General features: G+C 45.2%; 1 protein-coding gene across 2 annotated transcripts in view; it reads right to left on the reverse strand.

Moving 5' to 3' along the window:
* Window positions 1–4838: 4838 nt before the first annotated feature.
* LOC113914562 overlaps window positions 4839–23451 on the reverse strand; it is a 177234-nt gene continuing 158621 nt past the window's right edge. The window contains exon 3 of one of the 2 annotated variants that reach the window (XM_027579897.1): window positions 4839–5252. In XM_027579897.1, coding sequence (XP_027435698.1) covers window positions 4868–5252 — 385 coding nt within the window. In that variant the 3' untranslated portion in view covers window positions 4839–4867. The remainder of the gene's footprint in view (window positions 5253–23451) is intronic. The other variant, XM_027579898.1, reaches the window with a different exon arrangement.

Raw genomic sequence — 23451 nt, forward strand, 5'->3', positions numbered from 1 at the left:
CGTGAGTAAGATGACAAAGGCTCTGGGCTTCTAATCTGATTACTAGAATGTTTAGAATATGCGCACATTTACCTGTGTAACAAAGGCAGAACTTCTTTCTCTGCTAGGAAGGGCATCTTCAAGTCATTGTAAGTCTCTCTCAGATGGGTTTCAAGGCCTACAAGGCCCTATAGGGTCTGGTGCCTTCCTGCCTCAGCATCTCCCTACCACTGACCCCACCGCTTCCCAGAGCCAGCCCCACTGACTTTCTGGTCCTCCAGCACACCACGTTCATTCCCAGGTTGGGCCCTCTGCACTTGCTGCCCCTCAGATTCAGAACACCCATCCCCCACGTCCTCGGGGACCCCAGACGGTACCTCCACAGCGGGGCCTCCCACGCGCTCCTCATGTGTGGGGGTCCCATTTGAGTCCCTGTTTATATTTTGTCTCATTTCCCCGTTTTATTCTCTTCTTGGTACACGTTGCCATTTAAGCCATTGTTTTCCAGGGTTGATGTACAAATTACCACAAAGAGGGAGGCTTACAACAACAGAAACTTAGTCTTTCACAGTTCTCGAGGCCAGAGTCTGAAATAAAGGTGTTGGCAGGGCCTCGCTCCCTCAGAGCCTCTAGGGCAGGATCGTTCCTTGCTGCTTCCAGATCCTGCTGGCCCCAGGTGCTCTTTGGCTGTGGCTCATCACTCTACTCTCAGCCTCCATCTTATGGCCTTTTCTTCCTTTCTCTGTCTCCTCTGTGTGAATTATAAGGACACTTGTCATTGGATGTAGGGCCCACCTTGATAATCCAGGATGATCTCAACTCAAGATCCTTACTTAAATCAGCAAGGACTATTTTTCCAAGTAAGGTCACATTCACAGGTTCCAGGAGTTAGGAGGTAGACCTATCTTTTGGGGGGCCACCTGCAGCCAACTGCATCATTTGATGTGTTCTTGTTCGTACACGGTCCATCTTCCCCAAGCTGCAACGTGAGAGCAATGGTCTGGTCTGTCTTATCTAGTGCTGTTGCCCAGGACCTAGAGCAGGAGAGCCTGGTCTATAATAGGTACTGCGTAATTACCTGCTGAATGGATGAGAGGTTGTTAGCTTTTATCAAAGAGAATGTTCTTCAGGGGGAAAAAGTGTGTAAATAATTTAAAAATAGCTCACATTTGCTGAATGGGAAGTTAGGTCATTTGCTGGACTCCACAGTGATTAAATGGCAGGGCTGGAATCAAATCCAGGTGCTCCTGGCCCCAAATCTCCACCGGGTAGCACTAAGTTTTACGGCTCCAACCTTCAGAGCTGATACGTGTTCCCTTTATTTCTTGGCTCACCCATGGTATATGATTCTATGGTCAGGGAATGAGAATAAGTCCTCTTACCCAGAAAGAGGCTGACACCTTTTTTTTGGCAATGAAAACCTGCCTTTTGAAAAATGAGAAAATAGTATCTTGTAACCTAATTAGAAGCATAACACTTGTAAAAGGTGCTAACATTATTTTTACCCCAAAAGGGAATGCTGGTTGATTTATTAAGTTATGCACTGTAAGATGTTAAATATATTTTGAGCATTAAATTTCTCCTTTCAAGTCAGTGCACATAAGAAGAGAACCCTCACGGAGACTAGTGCTTCTGGGGCTGAATTTAACACTATTTAAAGAAAGAAAACCTTAGCTAGGGGACATAACTGTTAACATGGTGATTTGTAAAGCCTTAGATTTCTAATAGGGTCTGACTGTTTCAAGGAAAACATATTTTGTTTCTAGGTAACATTTCAAGTCGGATTATGGACAAATGCTACAAAATTGATCTGTAATGGGAAATACTGTAATGTCACAAAGCATTATTTATATGCTTAATGTGACCAAAAGCATTAATTGCTAGGAGCCAAAACCTGTCCAAGCAAAACATGAACACACATTTCGTACCTCTTGTCTCTTACCATAGGTTCTTGAATGAATTCGAGTGTAATAAAAAAATGTAGTTAGAAAATCAGCAACACCTGAAGGTTTTCTTCACCTGCGTGGATTATTGTAGTTGTTTCTTGTTAGCAAAGGCATGAATCCTGTCTGCTCAGAATTGCCCAGCAAACAATAGCAACGTGGCTACTTGTTAGCCGCCCAGCGAAAACATCTTGCGGAGTTAAGTGGTGGGATGGCTGACTGGATGTTTTTAAAAGTCTTTCTAGATTGATTCTGCCACCTTTGTAATAAAATCTGGCTTCCTCCCAAGTATATGCAACTACGATTTGGCTCTCTCTGGAGTCTTAAAACAAGTTTATAATACTAGAATTTCCCACTAAAAACCAATGAGCACTGTAATGTTCACTGCCTTGGCTCACGCTGAAGTATTAAAAACTTGGGCAGTGGGAAGACTGTGTCATCAGTACTTAAACTCCTGCGATTTACATGAACTTGGAGCTCTCTGCTCAGAATCCATCTGCACTCTCAATTTGGGTCAGTTCCAGAGTCCGAGGCTGGCTCAATGCACCCGAGGAACGAGGCATCCCACCATCCCGTGTGTCTTCAGTACTCTGTCATTTTTCTCATATAAAACAGAAAATATGGGTGCCTGGGTGGCTCAGTTGGTTAAGCGTCAGACTCTTGACTTTGGCTCAGGTCATGATCTCTGGGGTTGTGAGATCGAGCCCTGCCTGGGGCTCCATGCTCAGTGGGGCGTCTGCTTGAGGATTCTCTCTCTCCCTCTTCCTCTGCCTCTGCCTCTGCCTCTTCCCCTACTCATGCTCTCTCTCTCTCTTTCAAGTAAATAAATAAATCTTTACAAAAATAAAATAAAATAGAAAACTGTGCAACTCACCACTGAGGCACAGGAAAGAACATGAATGTAAGACTTGGTTACTTTCCTATCTTGGAGATGCTTGTGTAGCGAGAGCACATAGCATTTCTTTTCTCACACTAAGAGCCACGTACTAGCCACTAAGCCAAGTTCCACACACATTTCTCCTGGAACCCTCACGACAACCTGTGAGGCTGGTACTCGTAGCAAAGAGGATTAAGCTGGGCTGTGTTGTGGGAACGAACAACCTAACCACCTCAGTGGTCTAAAGAGTCCACTCTAGGCCAATTGTCCACGGCAGCCGTGGTGTGGGGGCTCAGCAGTGTGAGAGTCAAACACAGGCAAGTCAACGTGGTCACTCCTGAGAGTGCCCCATGTCAAAGAGTGTTCGGTTAGAAATGGCAGGGCCAGGATACAAATCCAGGTGTCTCTGATAGGGGACCCCAGCCTCTTAATCACCCCACTATGTTGCCCCCAGTTAAAGAGCCTCTTGGTGAATCCACCGCTAATATTCCTACCATTTTAAAACTGGTGGCCATGCATGGTGTAATTTGAAAATTCAGGATCATGGGGGTAAGATGCAGAGTTGGTGGCATGGAAAGACGGGTCCAAAGGCCTGGCTGGATTGAGTTCTAGCTCTGCTACACAGAAGTTCTGTGATCTCGGTAGGTCACCTTCCTCCTGAAAGGCCTGTTCTGATGTGGATAATAATAATAATAATAATAGTAATAATAATAATAATAATACCCAGCTCTCAGAGTAGTCACAAAGATGCATGAGATAATGCACATGGCAAGAACCACAAGGACTGAAAAGTGACACACACAGAAAAGGAGTTTTTCCTAAGTTTTTCCTTTCTGAGCCGGTCCCATGGCTGCAGTCAGACAGGCCAGGCCTACAGACATCAGGCTGCTAGTTCATAGTCTTTGCTTCTTGTGTGATGTGTTCTCAAAAGCTCAAGATGGATCTACTACTGGAGGAAACGGACCAGATGAAATGACAAAGGACTCGCACTCAGCACTGTTTTTATCGTGGTGACAGCATTCCAAAGCTGTCTGTGTATGTGGCAGCGATTCAGAACTCAATTCAAGAGCAGATCAAAAGAGCCTCCGCACTTTCAAAAAAACATCCAGGGACCCGGCTGAAAAAGGTCCCTCAGGGTCTTGTTTTCAAAAGAGGAAACTGAGGCTCAGAAAGAGTCAGCTTGTGGTTTTCCCTTTCCTCCAGACTGAGGCAGAGGTTAGACCAGACCTCCTTCCCCTACTCCGGTTGTTCACTTTAAAGCCTCAACCATCTCATCTGAAAAATGGCGACAGTAATCCCTACCTTCGAGAAGAGGAATAGGGATTGATCAAGGAAATGCCCGTAAAGCACTTCGTGAAGCCAGCAGTCAGCAAACGGTAACCATTGTCATTAGTCGGCCAAAGTAGGGTCCTCACACGGTTCGGCAGCAGATAGTGGATTTATTCGTGCTTACTTTTAGGCCTCCACCCATGGCAGGAGTGAGTGAGCGAGGCTGTGGATCAGAAAACTGTCAGAGACTTGTTTGTTGTTTTAAAGACATGAAAGAAAGGTGTTTTGTTTTAAAGTTCATATCTTTAAAAAAGAAGAAGAAGAAGTCACGTGGTTATCATCTGTAAGAAGCTGAGGAGATTTACTGAGTCCTATCAGATCGGTGATCCCAAACCAGGGAAGTGTGTGGCCGGGCTGCTAAGACAGTAGCCATAAAGGTGTATGTAGAGAGCCCCCCCCCCCCCCCCCCGCCGGGTGACTGAGAGACGGACTCGCCAGCTGGATGACTCCAGACCGATTGCTTCTACGCTGCAAACCTCCTTTTCCTCTTCTGAAAAAGGCAGAAAGAGCAGGACCTGTGCCGCCAGGTGGTGGAGAGGGCTCAGGGAGACGCTGGGTATAAAGCTCTCTGCCCCTAGCCTAACTTCAACCGTGGAGCCAGAGGACTCTGTCCTAAAAGCTTTTAAGGAACTGACAGTCATTTTAAGGGTTAAAAGATATGCCACGGAATCTAAAGAAATCGTTTAGAAAATCATCTGAATTTTATTTTCTGACAGGTGAAAGGCCACATACAGATGATTCACACGGAAGCTGGGCTCATTAGCCTCCGAAGACCCTTCCTGAAGTCTTCCGGAAGGCCCGTTGGCTTGCTGGTGGCTGGATTCACAAAGACATGGACTGAAGACCCGGTAGTACAGGCTGAAGAGTCAAAATGGGCCAGCTTGGGGTGGCCAAAGAAAAAGCCATCACTGAGGTCCCAGTGATTTACAGAAGGCAGCTCCTTGGTGTCCTTAGGTGGGAACAGAGCCAGGCGGTAATGTACGCTGGAGTGACCCACTTTCTCCACGGCCAAAGCAGCCACTGGGACCTGAGGAAAGCTGATGGGTGTATGGAAGGTACATTGATTGGTCACCATGAACCCCACCATGGGGGACTTCAGCAAGCTGGTTCTCAGGCCACAGTATCTAGAAGGTTGAATCACAATGCTTATTCCAGGGCCCTATGACCCTCTCTCCCAGCCCAAGGATATGTGTTTCAGAGTAAAGGGCTCTAGCCTCAAAGGGCCACCACTCACTGGCTGTTACCCAGGCAAGTTAGTTCACCTCCCTGGACCTCAATTTACACAATAGAATGTTCATAACCGTAATACCTGCTCCGTGGACTAGCAGTGAGAATCAGTGGTGCATGTCATTTAACACAGTATCATGTGCTACGTGAACAGTTCCTGGACATAGTAAGTGCTCATTAAACATGAGCTATTACTAGCATTATCATTTCCATCTTATCCTCGCTTCTTATTGTGAAGAGCCAGGAACTTTTGTGTTAAACTGAAAGCGAAAACTCACTTCCTACATAGACGGTTACCGTGTCTCTCATCTCTATTAGATTATAATCTCTTTAAAGGGCAGTGGCTGTGTCTTGTTTATTTTTTAAGTTGGATGACTAGAAATGAGGTTGCACTTGAGATACATTGGGAGGTTGAACAGGATCAGAAATAAAAGCATAATGCTGAATTACAGTCTCCTCCCCCAACTACCACCGAAGAGGCCCACTTACAACCCTAAACGTTTTCACCACACTGTCTTATTGTCTTCTTTTCTTGAGAAAATTAACACTGAATGTGAGAATTCACTGTAAGGGAACAATCAGGGGTTGTATAAAGGCTCGACTGCGAAGTCCTTCACCGAATCACTGTTCACGGAAACAGGCTACCAGCCTCCACCCAGGGAGGGCACGGTGAATGCCTGTTGCCAGCCACCCTGGGCACCTGTTGCCAGCCGCCCTGGGCACCTGTTGATGTTGCCCATGGTGACATTAGATAACGTTCATTTGCTGACATGGAAAGCTGTTCAGTGAGAAAGATCAGATTATAGAACAGTATGTACCATTTGATCTCATTTGTCATATAAGACCTATTGGTATGTACTTATTGCCTAGAAAAAACTTAGGATAGACTCCAGAATGTTTTCAGTAGTCATCTAGCAGTGGAGTTTCTGGCTAATTTTTTCCCTCTTTTTGCTTGTATGAATTTTCCAGAATGAACATGATTTGCCTTTGAAATAAGAAAAAAATGTTATTTTAAAAGATGTCTGAATATGAATTTTATTTTTTAAAAAAGCCCTGGAGTGATGAGCAGCCTGGAAAAGCAAAACTCCTTCTGCCCATTAGGCTCCCAGCCCTGGCTGCCCTTGCTGCGGAGGCTTCCCCAGGAACACCGGGGAGGGAGAAAAGAAACATGGAAAGAAAAGCCTTGCCCTCCAGCGTGACTCCAAGATCCAGTGAGGTCTAATTCTTGTGTTTTCATTCCCATGCTTCTTTGTTGCTCTTGCTTTCCTATTTCTCTGCCACCATTTTTCTCCTTCTTTTAGGACACTGACAGTAAAGAAATAATGCCTCCTCCCAGGGGAAGAGCAGTATTTCATGGGCTCCCTGTATCTCCGAGCCCAGCCACCAAACCTTTAAATAACTGAAATGCACAGGTACTTTGAAGCAATGTCCTCTACGGGCACCTGGTCGCCAGGGCTGAGCTCGGTGCTTTACATTTTCTATTCCATCTTCCAAACAACCCTGCAAGGCAGGTCCCATTGTCCCCATTTTACAGGAAAGACAGTCAAGTAGAGAGGCTGAATAAATCTCCCCAAGGCCCGTGCGCAGTAATTAGTCGCTCGGGCCCAAACGTCATGCTCTTGAAGGCCAATGTTCACACTTTCTCTTCCATTTTGGTTTACTAGATGGCGAAGCCAAAATCTCCATTTTAGTCTAGTGGATGAACTGCATTTTAAGTCTTTCTATGACTTTAAGAATTACATTTTCCTCAAGTGTTGCAAGTCAGGTTTATCATGTTTGGACCACAGACCTCCTGTTGGGAAGTTCATAATCCAATCTGATTTCACTGGTGGTAACAACAGGGTACTTGGTGTGAGATGTATCTATTGTTTCCTCTTTTTTTTCAATTTTAATTTTTATCAGGCTTTATGTACATGTACATACTCTAAAAAGTCAAGTCATGGCTCAAGGCTTGTTACCAAAAAATAAAAAATAAAAAATAAAAAAAATAGAAGTTCTCTGACTGGTTCTGCTATGGGCTATAGTCTAGGTCAAGAAGTTCTTAGAATGACCTCCACGGCATACCTACTCTTTGTTAGATACTGCGGACACAGCCCCGGATAAGAGAATTCCTGCTCTCACGAGTGTTCAACTTTAGGAGACTGGAGCTGGGTGTGGGAGTGGTCAGCTCTTGTCCACCCTTAGGCAAGAAGGACGCGCTACTTGTGTTCCTTTCTGGTTCCCCCTTCCATGCTTTCCTCTTTCTTTTTTCTCCCTTTCCTCAGCAAACTCTGTGCACTACTCTGTTCCCAGCATGTGCCAGGCCTGGAGGAGAGAGCAGGGAACGAGCCAGACCATGACTTCCTGCCCTCGTGGGGCCTGCTGTGTAGTGAGTGCGATGCCAGGGAAGGCAGAGGGGCTCCGCGAGCTCAGAGCAGGGGGCCTGACTTGTTCTCAATATCAGGGAAGACTTTCTGAGGAAGTGACAGCTAAGTGGGACATGAAGAAAAATGTAGCAACTATTCAAGTGAAGAGTAAGGGCAACAGTCCTCCAGGAGGAGGAGAGGCACATGTGAGGGCCCAGAGGCCAGAGACAGGAGTAGGCACATCCCAGAGATAACACAAGTCCCAGATGGCTAGAACACAGACAGCCAGAGGAGGCTGGGGAGGAGGCAGAAGCCCACCTGGGGAGGATCTTGCAAGGGAGTCCAACCTGGGCCAACAGGAAGCCAATAAATGGTGCGCGCAGGGCAGAGGCAAGATCCAGGTTGCTCAATGAGCACTGTGGCTTTGAACCGAGCAATGGGTTAGACTGAAACAATAATGTCTGCAGGAGAATATCCGGCAACTACCTCGGTCCTGGCAAAGACAAGGGTGGTGTGGGCCAGGATGGTGGCAGAGAGATGGAGAAAACGGAATGGAACAAAAAGAGATTTTGCACAAGGTCTGACGACAAGTCCCATCCAGGGAGACGAAAGGGCCCAGGATGGCTCCCAGCCTTAGGCACGTTCTGGTGATTTCATCTGTGGAAAGAGGAAACGTGGAGAGGCTGGGGGTGAAGGTGAGGAAAAGTGCTGGGCTCTGTTCTGAATACTGTAGGTGGAGCTGAGGTGCCCACAAGATCCCGAGAGGAGGTGCACAGCTGGGATTATAACACCACTCATGTTGACTCTGCCCCGCACTAGGGGCCGCGTCTTCCGTTAAGTACACAGCTAGAGTCTGTCTCCCAGAGGCACGTGGCTATATGGGCCTGACGCTCAGAAAGAGGTTGGGGCTGGAGACGGAAGCTGAGACGCCGCATTAAATCTAAAATCGGGGTCTAGGCAGGGAATGTAAAGCATTGACGCTGGACGGGTGTAACACACTCGGGCGTGGTGGGCCCATGGTGAGCCAGAAAGTAAATACCCAGTCTGACCCCACAACGACACAGGCTTTAAAAAAAAATACTGGACAGACTAAATAAAACTCATGGGTGGCTAGCCCAGGTTTGTCTTTCTGGCCCCAGTTTGTGACCTCTGGGAGAGAGGATAATTAAGCCACGGGAGAGGGCGGGGTTGCCTGGAAGAGAAAGTAGAAGGGGCTGAACTCACACATGAAAAACTGGCTTTGAGTAAGCTCCCGATTGGTGATTTCTTAGGGTGCAGCAAGCAACTGATAAAAGTGTCTAATTCTGATGCTACCTGATCACTGTGTGAGGCAAATGCCTACCATCTGTGCTTTCTTATCGCCGACTGGGCAAACTTTAGAACACAGGGATGTCAGGGAAGACCCCTTGTGTTCATCTAGTACAGGGGCTCTCCGACACTGGTGTGGATCAGAATCTCCTAGGGAACCTGGGAAACATCCAGATCCCCAGCATCCTCCCAGACCCCCGATTCAGTCTGCAAGGAGGGGCCCGGCATCCTGATTCTGACATGCTTCTGGTGATTCTGATGCACACACCTAGCACAGCAGTGGCTTCTCTAGGCCCACCGCTTTGGATAAGGAAACAGCTCAGAGAGATGAAGTAAGCCGCTCACCTGCACACTGCTAGAAAGGAACATGGTCTGCCTACACTCAACTGGTCACTCCAGCTCTTTCAGCTGGGTCCATTAACCCTTCACACCCAGACTAAGTTCCAGCCCAGGGTTGGGGACCGATGGGTCTCTGGTATATTCATGGCTCAGGATCAGACCAGCCACACTCATGTTCCTACCCTGACTGTACCCAACTCCAACAGCTGGATTCAGTCTTACCTCATTCCCCTCTTCCTAAGCTCCTGCCTCCTTCCTTGAGTCCATAACTAGGTTCTACCTTGACCCCTGTGCCGAAGCCCTGCATTGGTATCTCCCCAGGTTCTGGTGCTTCTGGGTCTGTGTCAGAAGGTTTGCTGCCATCTGAGGTCTGGAGAGAAGCATCTTTCAGATGATAGGAGGCCAGTGAGCATATGGCCAGGCACACCTTTCAAAGGGATGAGGCTATTTTTGTCACTCAATATAAATAGCAGAATCGACCTTAGCTTGTGGTCAGGTACCTGGAATGCCAGAGCAGGATTCTGGCAAAGAGTCTATCCCACACTCCTGAAACTCAGAATAAGCACAAGCTTGGCAGCATGAGCTCATGACCATGCCAAGTCCTCAAGGAGCATCACGTGAGCAGCTGAAGGGGGTGTCAACTCTTGGGAATCTGTACAAGGAGGCCCCTGCCTGGGTGGTGTTGGGAGGTTCTCTGGTTACAAAGAGAAATACAGACATTTAGAAATGTAGACTTAGGAGAAAATACCTTACATGTATGAAACTTACACTTAGGAATGCACTGTGTGTCTTTCTAGAAGTAATCTGTCTTCAGTCGAGCCTATTTGGATATTGCCTTTACAGGACGATTTCGGACTGGGGCTAATTAAAATTAATTGGAAGCAAGTCCCAGTGTCAGCCATGCCCGACGGAGCCTGCACGTAGAAAACTGGGTAAAAGCTAACTAACATCATGAGACCGGGGTTGGAATTGTGTGGCCCTGCCGCTATGTCAGTGAGTCACTCAATGTTCCAGAGCCTCGGTTTTTTTCTCATCTCTAAAACAGAGATGAACACTCAGAACCCAGTCCTGAGTGAACTGTTATGAAAATTAAATAAGGCAATGCATATTTTATATGTCTTGGCTGGTTTCTGGAACGTAAAGTTTTTTGTTATTGCTGCTTGTTTCATTTTTGAACCTTTGTGAACAGTTTTGGCCTCTAGGGGTGGAGACTTACATTCGTCTTTGGGCCAAACTTTTCCTTTATTTTGGGAAGACTCCTTGTGTAAGGTTCCTGGTAACCAGACGGAGTGTGGACACTGGCGATCTTCCAGGGGGACTATCGAGAAAGGCCCCTGCATCGTTGCTTCCAGTGGTTTCAGGACAGGGGACATGAGAACCAGACAAGCAGCAAAAAGGAAAGCACAGGCTGGATGAGGCCTGGTGGCTGCTACAATTTAGGGACTTCGAGGAAGAGCCAAAGGATGTTTCGAAGGGGAGAGAGGATGGGTCCAGCAACTGAGTCAGAATAAGTTTGAGCCGATGTAATTTGCATAGTAAATACTAGAACTGAACTAATGTTTACCGCATTGTTATAACAGACAGGAATTTACTCGAGAGGCACAAAGTCTTGCCTGATCCTTTTAGGCAAGGATGCAAGCACACCCGTTTGTGGGGCTAATTCTCCTCAAAGGAAACTGGTAAATCAATCCAGACTTCATTGTGAGTTTTTCTGGCTTACGCACACCTCTGGGTTCGGTGCTGGAGATAGGGCAGTGATAGGTTTTCTTCTCCAGCAGAGCTTACACGTCATCAAAGAGGTGGAATCACGAATATGTGGATACAACCTGAAGGTAGGCGTTCAGCAGAAGAGGGATGTGGTTGTATGAGAGGCTGTGACAAAGGAGTCTCCCCCGGATGGAAGCGGGTGGGAGCTCAGAGCTTCTAAGGAACCGAAGGGAGGCCAGTGAGGCCCCGTGGTGGGACCACAGGGCTGGCCGGGAGCATGGTGGCAGGTGACGTGGGAGAGAAAGGTCGGGTGGGCCCGATCGTGCACAAACTGGACTTTAGCCCTAACGGAGTGAGGGGCCACTGTGGAGCTTTGGAAGGGAAGCAGAGTCATGATCACGTTGGCATTTCAAGCATAGCCCTCTAGGGAACGGGCTGGTGAAGGCACGAGTGGACGAAGAAGCACCAGTCAGGGCACAAGAGTATGAGGACAGCCGGACCGGGTGGCAGCAGGGAGGTGAGAAGTCACGTCTCCAGAGGTGTTCAGGGAGGGGCTCAAAGGACCAAAACCTGGGCCTTCCTGGGTGATCGGCTTCCGCCTCTCACAAAGGTTGGTGTTTGATGGTAACAGCACCTACAGCAAGAGCAGGGCCTCCCCCCAACTACCTTCTAGTCTTTGGAGCTATTTTCCCACTTTCTAGCCAAGTATAATTTTAGAGCCATGTTTTCCAAGTACTTCAAGAAGAATATTATTCCAAACCTATAGGAAATGACCATGCAAATAAATTCATTTGCAAACTTTTAAGCTGTTCTGTTCCCCAAAGGGATGAAAGGGATATTTTGAACAGGCATGACCTGAAGAATACTGAGTTTTTCCTGGGGTTAGTTTTAGCTAAAATATTGGCTTTATTTTAAAGGACAAATGACAACAAGAAAAAAGCAACAAGAAAGATTCCTTAGAACGAAGGTCCAGGAAGACATGAGCCTGAACAAATATCTAAGCAAGGCTTTACCCCATGCCATGTTTATCTTGTCACTTGGCAATATAAAAAAAAATAATAAAAATGATATTTCTAAACCAGGTTGCCTGTCTCCAACTATAAGAAGCCTGATGTAATGAGCTGGCGGTAGCTCACATTAGGAAAATGCCCAGACCCAGTGGGCTGCAGATTATCACCACTGCAATTTCCACAGCGTATGCACTGGGTCCCCAAACTGAGCAAAAGTAATGACAATCATCTACTGTCAGAGCAGAACAATTTCTCCACAACAGTGTTCTCGCAGGAAGTTCATTCTGGTAAATCAGTGTCAAAATGACAAGAAAATCCAATGTGTCTCAAGAGGTACAATATATAACAAGCAAAAATCTCCAAATCTGTGTTCAGAAACTGAACGTTAAAGGGTCTGATGAAAAAATCCAGACAAGAAAATGAAGGAAGTGTAACAAATCCATTAAAACATTTTGAATAAAAATAAGAAGACCGTGACATTATGCTCAATTAACAGGAAAACACAGTCTTAAAGGGTAAATGTGGTAGATGATGATTTGATTTTTTTCGGACATCCAGAAGCCAAATCAACCATTAGAGATGACTCTGCAAGACAGACTAGGGTAGAGAGAAACTTTTAATCTACATACTAACGATGATACAACTGTCGGGCTTTTTGTCTTTGCTGGAGTTGCTTTTGGAGGGAGAGATTCCAAAGAAGGCATCTCCGAAAAGCGACTGCTCCATCTTCCAAGCCCTCAAATTCAGCAGGCCAGGGATGTAGTGATCACTGCTGCACCTGCTGAGAGCAGATCAGAGTAGAAAGAGAAGGAGATGGGTGATACTTCCCATGCGCACAGCACTCAGTGAGGGCCCTAACATCCAGCATCTTGCAACTAGTTAGAGAAAACTGCAGGAGACTGGGAGGGCAAGCAACCTCCCTTAAATCCACTAGGTAGCAGGAAACACTGAGAACACGTGAAGAGCAATCTAGAATACCAAATATACCAGAAATGACTCTCTGAGGGCTCTATCTTGAGAAGGCAGAGCTGCAGGAGACAGAGGGTGGAGGATACAGAGTTTTTCTTTTTTAATCACCACAGGGTGATGTTGGAAGTTGACAGAATGTCGAGCTTCTGCCCGGAAAGAGGTTACCGAAGAAGGCAAGTGCCCCAGCTTAGAGGGCCCCCATCGTCCAAGCACGTGCATGGCTTTAAAGCTTTATTTGTCATTTGTTTCTTCACAATATTTAATAATTACTTTTATGACACAATTAATGCATGTGCAGTGTAGAAAAATAGAAAACATAGATAAACACAAAGAAGAACAGTTAAATTGCTCTTTATTTCCTAACTCAGCAATGACCAGAATTGACATTTTGGTGCACATCTTTCCAGACTGTTCTTTAGAACAGGAGATTTTTGTTTTGTTTTGAATAAAACCAAGATTGTACTGCAAATTGCTCTCTTCATTAAATTATATATCATGAACTTGTTTTCAAGTAAATTTCTTTTTTTTTTAAAGATTTTATTTATTTATTTGAGAGAGAGAATGAGAGAGAGAGAGCACATGAGAGGAGGGAGGGTCAGAGGGAGAAGCAGACTCCCTGGCTGAGCAGGGAGCCCGATGCGGGACTTGATCCTGGGACTCCAGGATCATGACCTGAGCCGAAGGCAGTCGCTTAACTAACTGAGCCACCCAGGCACCCTTCAAGTAAATTTCTTATCATTATTTTTAATCACGGCCACATATGACCTTGTATGGATATAATATTTATTGAATCAATCCCCAGGCAATTTAAAAAACTTTTTTTGTCTTGAAATACTTTCAAACTTTTTTTTTTAAGATTTACCTATTTGTTTATTTTGAGAGAGAGAGAGCAGGAGCAGGGGTAGGGGCAGAGGGAGACGGAGAAGCAGACTCCCTGCTGAGCAGAGAGCCCGAAGTGGGGCTCGATCCCAGGACCCTTGGATCATGACCTGATCTGAAGGCAGATGACCTGAGCTGAAGACCGACTGAGCCACCCAGGTGCCCCGAAATACTTTCAAACTTAATGAAAAGTTTGCAAGAATAGTACAAAGGATGCCTGCATATCTTTTATACAGACTCATCCCTCTGTAACACTTTGCCACAAGTGCTTTATCATTAATTCATATTACTTGTGAACTACTTGAGAGTAGGTTGTACATACGTATCATGGCACCTTCCCCCAAAACACACAGCTCAGTGTGTATTTACTAAAAACAAGGAGAGTCTCTACCATAACCACAGTACAGTTATCACACTCAGGAAAAGGAATACATTTTATCTAATCTATAGGTTACATTCCAAGTTTGCCAGCTTCCCTATAAGGTGCTTTATTAAAAAAAAAAAAAAGAAGAAGAAGAAGAAGAAGAAGAAGAAGAAGAAGAAGAAGAAGAAGACGACAGAGAAGAAATAAACTTCTTTCTTTCTGGTGCACGACCTGATCCAGGCTCATGTATGACATTTAGTTGTCATCCTTTAACAACAGGCCTTACCTTTTATGACACTGATATTTTCTGAAGACTACGGCACAGTTATTGCTTAATTGGGGTCTCTCTGGTGACTCCTCAGGGTTGGACTGGGGTTTGCATTTTTGCTGGAATGCTGCGTAAGTGCTGATGGGCCCTTCTCAGGTATCACATCCCCAGGCCCATGGTGTCCATTTGCCTTTGATGAGTGATGTTAATTTTGACCCCTTGATTAAGGTATTTTGTGTCCAGTTTTTCTACTGTATAGTTTTTTCCCCTTGTCTATTTTTTTTTCATGGTGAAATATACACAACACAAAATTTATCATATTAGCCATTTTTAAGTATAGTTCAGTGGCAGTAAATATATTCACATTCTTGTATACATACTCTGTAGGGTTTTTTTAAAAGATTATTTATTCAAGAGAGAGAGAATGCGGGTGCACGCACACATGTGAGTGGGGAGAGGGGCAGAGGGAGAGAGAGAGAGAATCTCAAGCAGACTCCCCGCTGAGCACAGAGCCTGACATGGGGCTCAATCTCACAACCCTGAGATCATAACCTGAGCTGAAATCAAGAGTCAGAGGCTTAATCAACTGAGCCACCCAGGCACCCCTCTACTCTAGTTTTAATTTTTCCTTTTAACAAGTATTTTGTGGGGAGATACTGAGATTATCTTAGTCTCATTCTCAGACACTGTCCTTAATAACCTTTCCATCCACCTTCTACCTCCATATTTAGTATCCACCAATGATCTATGCCAAGACAAAAGGGTCAGGCCCTACATTAACTCCAGCCCTTTCCCCTTTGCCTCTCCCTCCTTCCAGAGACATGGGTGGAAAGTTTCTACAGTCACTGGCTCTGAATCTGGGTAAGGAAATGCTCACCTGGATGATTTCCAAGAGCCATTTCTGCACTGAACTGCTATAATTCTTTATAAAAATAGTCATCCCTCATCTGGTATCATGTTTAGATCTTCAAATAATCCCTGGTTCTACTCTGAGCCAGACTCTATGCTGGATGTCAAGAAATAAAAATGCATAAAACAGCAGTGCCTTTTCCTGAGCTACTTACCTTTTGAGGGGAGAGACACAAATGGTACTTTCAGTGCAATGTGGTTGAGGCCACGTGACACCCTGGGCATGGAGGTCACTCCCAGAGTTCAGTAGGAACACAGAGGAGTAGCAAGTCTCACAGCTGGAGTCAAGGCACATGGAGGTGAGCAACATGTGTTTGTGGGGGCTCGGGGAGTCACGGGGTAGGGAGGGAGTGTGTTCCTGCACATACAGTATCAGCAGGGAGCAGTGGGAGATGAGCCTAGAGCAGAGGCAGGGCCAGAGCACGGAGCGCCTGGATGTGAGCTGAGGCTTGACCATGAAGATGATACAGTGTAAGCAGAAGATAAGCTGACCAACAAGGTTTGATGATTCACCCTGGAGACAGTGGAGAGGTCAGGTCGGAGGGCAGTAAATCCAGAGGCAGCGGACCAGTTGGTAGGATACTGCAACAGTCTGGATGAGAAAAGAGCCTGGCCTTATGAGGACAGTGGAGTGGGAGTTGTGAGGAGACAACGGATTCAAGAAATATCTAGAAGTGCCTGAGCGTGGCCATGATGGTGAGGGAAGAATCAAGGTTGACTTTCAAGCTTCCAGCACTTCAGAGAAAAAAAAATCATGAGCAATATTACTTATCTCAAGTTGATCACTATAACCACCTTGTCAAATAGATAGGGCCAATAACTATATACCCAATTTGCAGGTTATTAAACTGAGATACGCAAAGTCAGAGTGACTTGTCAAAGACCACACAACCTATTCAATGGCACAGCAGAGATACCAAGTTTATCATGGCACATGCACAAAGAGATGATATAAAATTATTTAAAATGCTGGAACTGGAGAACCATATGCAAAACAAAACAATGAACTTGGATCCCTATATTACATCATATACAAAAATTAAAAAATGGACCATAGGTCAAAATTTAAGATCTGAAATTTAGAAGACATACAGAAGAAAACAAGGAGAAAATCTTAGTAGTTTTGAGTTTAGCAAAGATTTTCTTAAATAGGATGCAAAAAGTACAAGCTATCAAGAAAAAAATCAATAAACTGGGCTTTACCAAAATCAGTATCTTTTGCTCTTCAAAACCCACTATTACAAAAAATGAACAGGCAAGCCATAGACCAGGAGAAAATATCGGACAAACCTCTCCAACAAAGAACTTGGATCTAGACTACAAAGTATTCCTACAACTCAATAATAAGAAGGCATACACTACACTTTTAAAATGTGCAGAAGATTTGAACAGATACTTCACCAAAGAAGACATATGAATGGTAATAAAAACATGAAAAGATGATCAATATCATGAGTAATTAGGGAAATGATAATTACAACCACAAGGAGATACCCACTGCACACCCCCTGGAACGGCTAACATTAAAAAGAGGGACTATACCAAGTGACAGGGAGACAGAGGATTGGAAATGTAAATCCTGATTACTGATGGAAATGTAAAGCGATTGACTGCTTGGGAAAACACTCTGTCGGTTCCCTGAAACAAAGTAACAAGGCACATACCATATGACCCAGCCATCCCACTCTTAGTATTCACCCAAGAGAAATAAAAGTATACATGCACATAAAGTCTTGTATATGAATATTTGTAGCAGCTTCATTTATAATAGCTGGAAACAACCCAGAGGTCAGTCCACAAGCCCACAAAGCACGGTGCATCCATGCTATAGACTATGAGCCATCAATTAAAAAGGAATGAACACACAACAATGTGGATGAAACTCAAAATAATTATGCTGAGTGAAAGAAGCCAGACAAAAAAGAATACATACTGTATGATTCCACTTATATAAATTTCTGGAAAATGCAACCAAATCTCTAGTGAGATAAAGTAGATCAGTGGATACCTGGGGGTGGGGAAGATCAGGAGGGAGGGATGACCAAGGGGGCACCAGGAAACTCTGGGGTGATGTTCATCATCACCATTGCAGTGATGGATTCACAAGCACACAGCTATGCCCAAAGTCATCAAATTGTGTGCTTTCAGTATGCACAGCTTCTTTTACACCAGTGATAACCTCAGTGAAGCTGGGTTTTTTTTAAAATACAATTATTATTTGTATTATTTGAGGGAGATATACCAATATCTTAGCAATAGCAAATATACCAATATCTTAACAAAATCAGGCTCTGATCATGGGATTATGGGGTTATTAATGATGATCCCTTTCTTTTTTATCTTTTTCTGAATTTTCCAAATTGCCCAAAATGAGCATGTATATTACCAAAATAAAAAAAGCTACTTTTGTTGGGGTGCTTGGGTGGCTCAGTCAGTGAAGCAGCTGGCTCTTGATTTTGGCTCAGGTCATGATCTCAGGGTCCTGGGATGGAGCCCTGTGGTAGGTTCCCTGCTCAGCGAGGAGACTGCCTCTCACTCTGCTCCTCCACACCACCACCCGTGCTCTCACGCACTCTCTCTCTCTCTCTCTCTCTCTCTCAAATAAATAAATAAATAAATAATATCTTAAAATAAATAAAGCAATGTTTGTGGAAAAAGAAAGAATTAGGTGTACAGAGAAATTTGGAGGAAACAGTCTGTGCTTATGAATCTTAAGATCATCGATGGGTCACAAAAAATCAAAGACATGACACTTTTTAAATGGCAAAGATCCTCTATTCCTTCAAAAGCTGTGGCAGGCCAGAGGGGACTATGTGATGGTTTGTTTTTTTTTTTAATGTGTTCCACAAGAACAAAAATATCTAACTCTAAAGCAACCTATAGAGAAGGCACCACATTAACAAAATGTCTCATTCAGCTGGACTGTCCAGCTCAAATGTCTTCCAAATACATCAGTGGGAGACAGATGCAGGGGACATGGAAAAGAAAGAGACAATGCCAGAGAGCAACAGAAGGTGAATTATTACATGATGTCATGACCCATCATTTCTTGTGTTCACCCAGGAGTATAAGGATTAAGGGATAATCCAACATAATTAGCAAGTAATCTACATTGTATATCCTTAAAAAGAATACACGGGGCAAAGTGCAAGTTAGACCATGGAAAAATGCTATTCCACATCTGACCAAATATGGTGAAGAATCATTTATCTCGGTTTCCACTCTTGGAAATATTTGCTAAATCTGTCTGTACTGGGTTTAGGATTCATTCTGGATTTTGATTAATAGTGAAAATAACTTTTTAAATAAGTTTTCAGGGAACATATTTCACCTACTTAGATGGTAAGGATTTTTTAAAGCCCTCAGTGCACTAATTATTTAGATATCAAGTATTGAGTCTTATCAAGTAAATTTTTTATGTTTCTTTATTCAACAAAAGTCACTGTTAGCAACTGTGCTATGTCCTAGGATATAAATAAGCAAATACAACCCATGCCCTCTCAGAGCTTTTCATCTGAAGACTAAGAAATCTATAAACAGTTGCAATACAAAGTGTCTGCGGCTTGAGAGAATAAAAAAGAAGTTAGGGAAACTACAGAGAGGAGGTAACACTAAAGCAGGGTTCTGAAGGCTATGTAGGAGTTTTCTGCTTAGAAAAAGAGACATTCTAGGCAGAGAGGATAGCACAAGGCAGGGAGGCACCAAAAATGCTGAATTAATTGGTAAATGGTGAGAGCTTTGGTGAGGAGAATCTGACCAGTGCAGCTTGTCCAATGAACCCTGATGGTGAGAATGGAGATAGTCTTAGGGATAATATGACAGCTATGGGCCCATTTTTGTGCATTTGGGGTAAGTTACAAGGGTTACCAGAGCAAGACAGAGAGCTCAAGAGTGTCTTTTACAACAGATAATAGACAATTTTGCGAGCAGCGTGTATGAACATAGTTCTGGCAGCTAAACATAGGATAGGCTGAAGGAGAATTTGATGACAAGAGCATGAATCACAGGCCTGCTGCAAAAAGATGACTGTGAAATCTCTAGCTTAGGAGAATGGAAATAGAGTGATGCTGTCCACAAAGAATGAAACTATAAAAGGCAGATCTGGTTTGGGGTGGGCTTGGAAGAAAAGGATGATGAGTGTGCCTTTGGAAGTATTTCCTTCAAGATGCCTATGGAACAGCACAGTGGAAAGGCTCAGTAGGCAGTGGAACCCGAGAAAGAGAGCATAGCTGGGGCCAGAGCTTTGGGAATTGCTGGGAGACAGAGGGGTGCTGAAGTCATAAAGCACGTGGCAGGGTGCATGGAGAGCACTGGGTGGGGGCAGAGAAGAGAACACAGGGCAAACCCTGCACTTTGGGGGCCATGGTGGATGCCCTCAGTGCCCTGCCCATTTCTGCTCAGTGCTCACTGTTTCCAAATATGCCCATGGCATCTTGCTGACACTCTCTTCCACAGGGCCTTCCCAGGTTGAGCTTGCTGCAGCCCCAAATGCCCGGGTCAACAGCCCTCAGCCAGTGACAGATGGGAGGCAGAGGGGAACTAGCCTAGCTTCCTCACTCCAGTGTGTCCTGCACCACCTCCCAGGGGTCTCTGGGATACAGCCCCAGCTGCCCACAGCAGTTACCTCCTCATTCATATCCGCTCTGGTTTCCTTCGCTTCACTTCACTGCCTCACGTGTCTCCTCTACTTGCTTGTCCTAGGATCACCTCCCAAATAAACTGCTTACACTCCAACCCTTGTTCCAAGGTCCGCTTCTAGGAGAACCCAACTTAAGACACAGGCACACAAAGAAGAAAGCTCCAATAATAAGACTGAGGGGTCCAAGTGGTGTGAGGATATGCAGGAGACAATGATTTCCTAGGAGCCAGGAAGAAGAGAATGAGAGAGGAAGTAGGGCTCCCCTGGAAATACTTGAGGAGTGACGGATCCAGGAGGAGGGAGCCATTCCCAGACATCACAAGCCAAACGTATCTGAATCTCCTCTCAGGCCTGCCTGGGCACCGTAATACATCCCCATTTTACAGATGAGAAAACTGAGGCTTGTCTAGAGTCCCATAACTAGCGACGGATAGCAATGAAATCCAAACATAAGTGCATCTGACTCCAAAGTCCATCCCTTGAGACTGCCTCACGAAGAAACCATGTATTTGGTTCAGAAGAACGTAGGGAATTTGTGAAAGAAGGTTGGTTTGGAAATGGGCTGGAAAAGGCTTGGAGAAATTCCAGATGGGTCAATACCCAGGTGAAGGCCAGGCAGGCAGGCCGGCAGGCCCATGAGAAGGTAAGGGCAGGTACGGACGTGAGATGCAGCTGAGAGCAAGCATTTGGACACAGGGATGGGGATGGGGAGCTTCCAGTGCTAGTGCTGCAACCGGAAGCACATTTCATCTCATCAATGATGGTTCGTAATGATGAAGAAATTGTGAGCGCAAGCATCTATAATCCAATTAAATGGTTTTGTGATCGGAAATGGAGCATACTTTTCAAGTGGTATCCAGTCAGAGATTAATAGGAGGTGCTGGACCATGGCTGCAAACAGTGCTGGTGGATCGTAAGGTATGTTGCATGTGCACTGATGTTACAGCTCGGGAGGTAAGGAAGGAAGACAGCAGAAGGAGGCCTCAGAACTCAGGCCTATTCTCTGGAAGAGCATGAGCAACAGCAAAGAGAACATCACCGTGGCAGCACTAGTCCTACACGGGGCCTTCTGTGGACTCCAACAGCCAAAAGGCTCTGGCTGGGAAGGTTATCACTGGGACACAAACCTCCCCCAAGCACCTGACTAGAAGAAACGCGGCCCTGTTTTCCTCAAAGCTCCTCCAGCTACAAGTGATAGAAAGCCATCTCAAAAGGCTTTAGCAGAAAAAGAGAATTTATTGGCTCATGGAACTGGGAAGTTTAAGAGTAGCCTCAGGACACTGGGGATTGAAGCAATGTTCTCAGGAATTAGCCCTGTCCTGCTTTCCTATCTGACCCTGCTTCTGTTTGCTCCTTCGGACATGTCATCCTACAGCAAGGCCATATCGTCCCAGCTCCACACTTACCCAAAAGGGAGCGAGCTCCAGCCTGCCGACATCTGAATATAAACTCCCGTTGGTCCACGTCCAGTTATGCGCCCATCTCTGGTCCAATCAGCGGGGCCAGGCAGATGGGTGTCATGACCACCCGTGTGGTACTGAATTGGCAGCTCTTCCAGAACCCCATGGAAGAAAGGAGCACTTCTCACCCCTTCCAAGGAGGAAAGGGATGCTGGATAAATAAAGGCTGAAGGCCCTTGATTAGCAGAACTTTCCAGGGGATTCTCAGACCCAGAGCAATGGCTAATATCAAGGCAATAATTATTAAGAGGCCAGGGCCTTAGTGTCTCGACAAGACAGCGAGGAGGGAAGAGTTAACAATCACAGGATGACTATGTGTGAGAGGCAGTTCTTGTCGGTGCACACACTGCCTCATCTAGTTTTTGTAACTACATTAGCTTCATTTTACAGATGAGGAAACAGAGGATCAGAAGGTGAAGTAATTGCCCAATGTCACCCAGCTAGTCCATGTCAGAGCGGGTAAATGGAGGTACAGGTCTCCATCCTTTGGCAGTGAGGAAAGTGTGATTTCTGGTCCCCTTCCTTATCAAGTGTCACCATCAGAGCCCCACAAATATCTTTTGTGACCCTCCAACCAGATTTTCTTTGGGCTGTTCCCAAAGTTCAAGGTGTGCAAGGTGTCTCCTCTTTCATCTCTAATTTTAGGAGGATAGGATGTGCTATTTCAATGTCCCTGAACAGACACAGGATGAACTAAGGAAAAGGGGCGAAGTGGTGTTGCTTACACTGCCAAAGTGGTCACAGGGTCCCTAACCAAATTAACCAGTGCTCTGCCTGGCTCTTGAACTTCCCCTGTTCTTACACCTTGTGGAACAAATGGATGTTGCAGACTCAGCACATCAAGTGGAAAGCAGGAGATTGGAGTCAGTCCCAACTTGTCCCTAGTTCCTGCCTCTGATACGTGTTGGCTATATGACCTTTAACAAATTAGCCTCAGTTTCCTCATCTGGAAAATGAGAAGGATCACACCTGTTTTAAGGATGCATTACCCTCATTCTAGTGGTTTTGCCTACAACTTCTGTCCCTTCTGGCCACAGGGGACCAGGGACATATTCCTGACCCAAAGGAAGAAAAATCACTAGCTGATAAGAAACCACTGATGTTCCACAGAGAATTCCAACTAAGAAGGGTAAGGCTGTTGCCAAGTCAGTGGTGGGTGCTTCAGGCAAAAGGCCCTGGGTGAATGAATGGGGTTGGCACAGCTCTTTGGGCCCAAGCACAAAAGAGATAAGCAGAGGGAGCCAGCCAAGAAAAAAGAGAGCTTTGAGATAAACAGGTAAGAAAAAGAGAAGCAGAATGAGAACAATGACATGGCTCCCGCATGAGAAAAAGAGCATGGGAGAGCCTGCCCTTGGCTTCTTTTTCCTCGGCTTGAGTGACATCCCCGTCTCCATTCCATGTGAAGTTTCCATTCCTTGTAACAAAACAGTACAGAGCACAACAGTGAAGGGAGCCAATGAGTGTTGTGAGAGTTCTTGTTTCTGACACATAGTAGGTGCCCAGTAAATGTCAGCACAGTTCTTCCCCAGAACTTAAGTGAGGCAGATAAAACTCATTCAAACTAGCCCCATGTGACTACAGCCAGATCCATATTTGGGTCATCTTCCCCTCTATTCCAGAAACCACAGCCAAACTAACTCTGCAAGATATACTGCACAATTAGTGTGCACCTCTTAGCCTTGGCTAATTACCTCTTTTATCAATTAAAAATATTTTCCCATTGAGCTGAGGAGCTGAGAGGGAGAAAGGAGTCTCCTCTATTTCTAAAGCCTCCAAAAAAAATCCAGCAAGATAATGTCACTGATTTGGTTAATTTCAGGTGCACATCGGGCCATTCAACCTAGGTGATTTTAATGACTCAGGACAGGTCGGGCAATGAATGTCCCTGTAAATCATTTA

The sequence above is a fragment of the Zalophus californianus genome, chromosome 11 (assembly GCF_009762305.2).
Source record: "Zalophus californianus isolate mZalCal1 chromosome 11, mZalCal1.pri.v2, whole genome shotgun sequence".
Lineage (NCBI taxonomy): Eukaryota > Metazoa > Chordata > Mammalia > Carnivora > Otariidae > Zalophus > Zalophus californianus.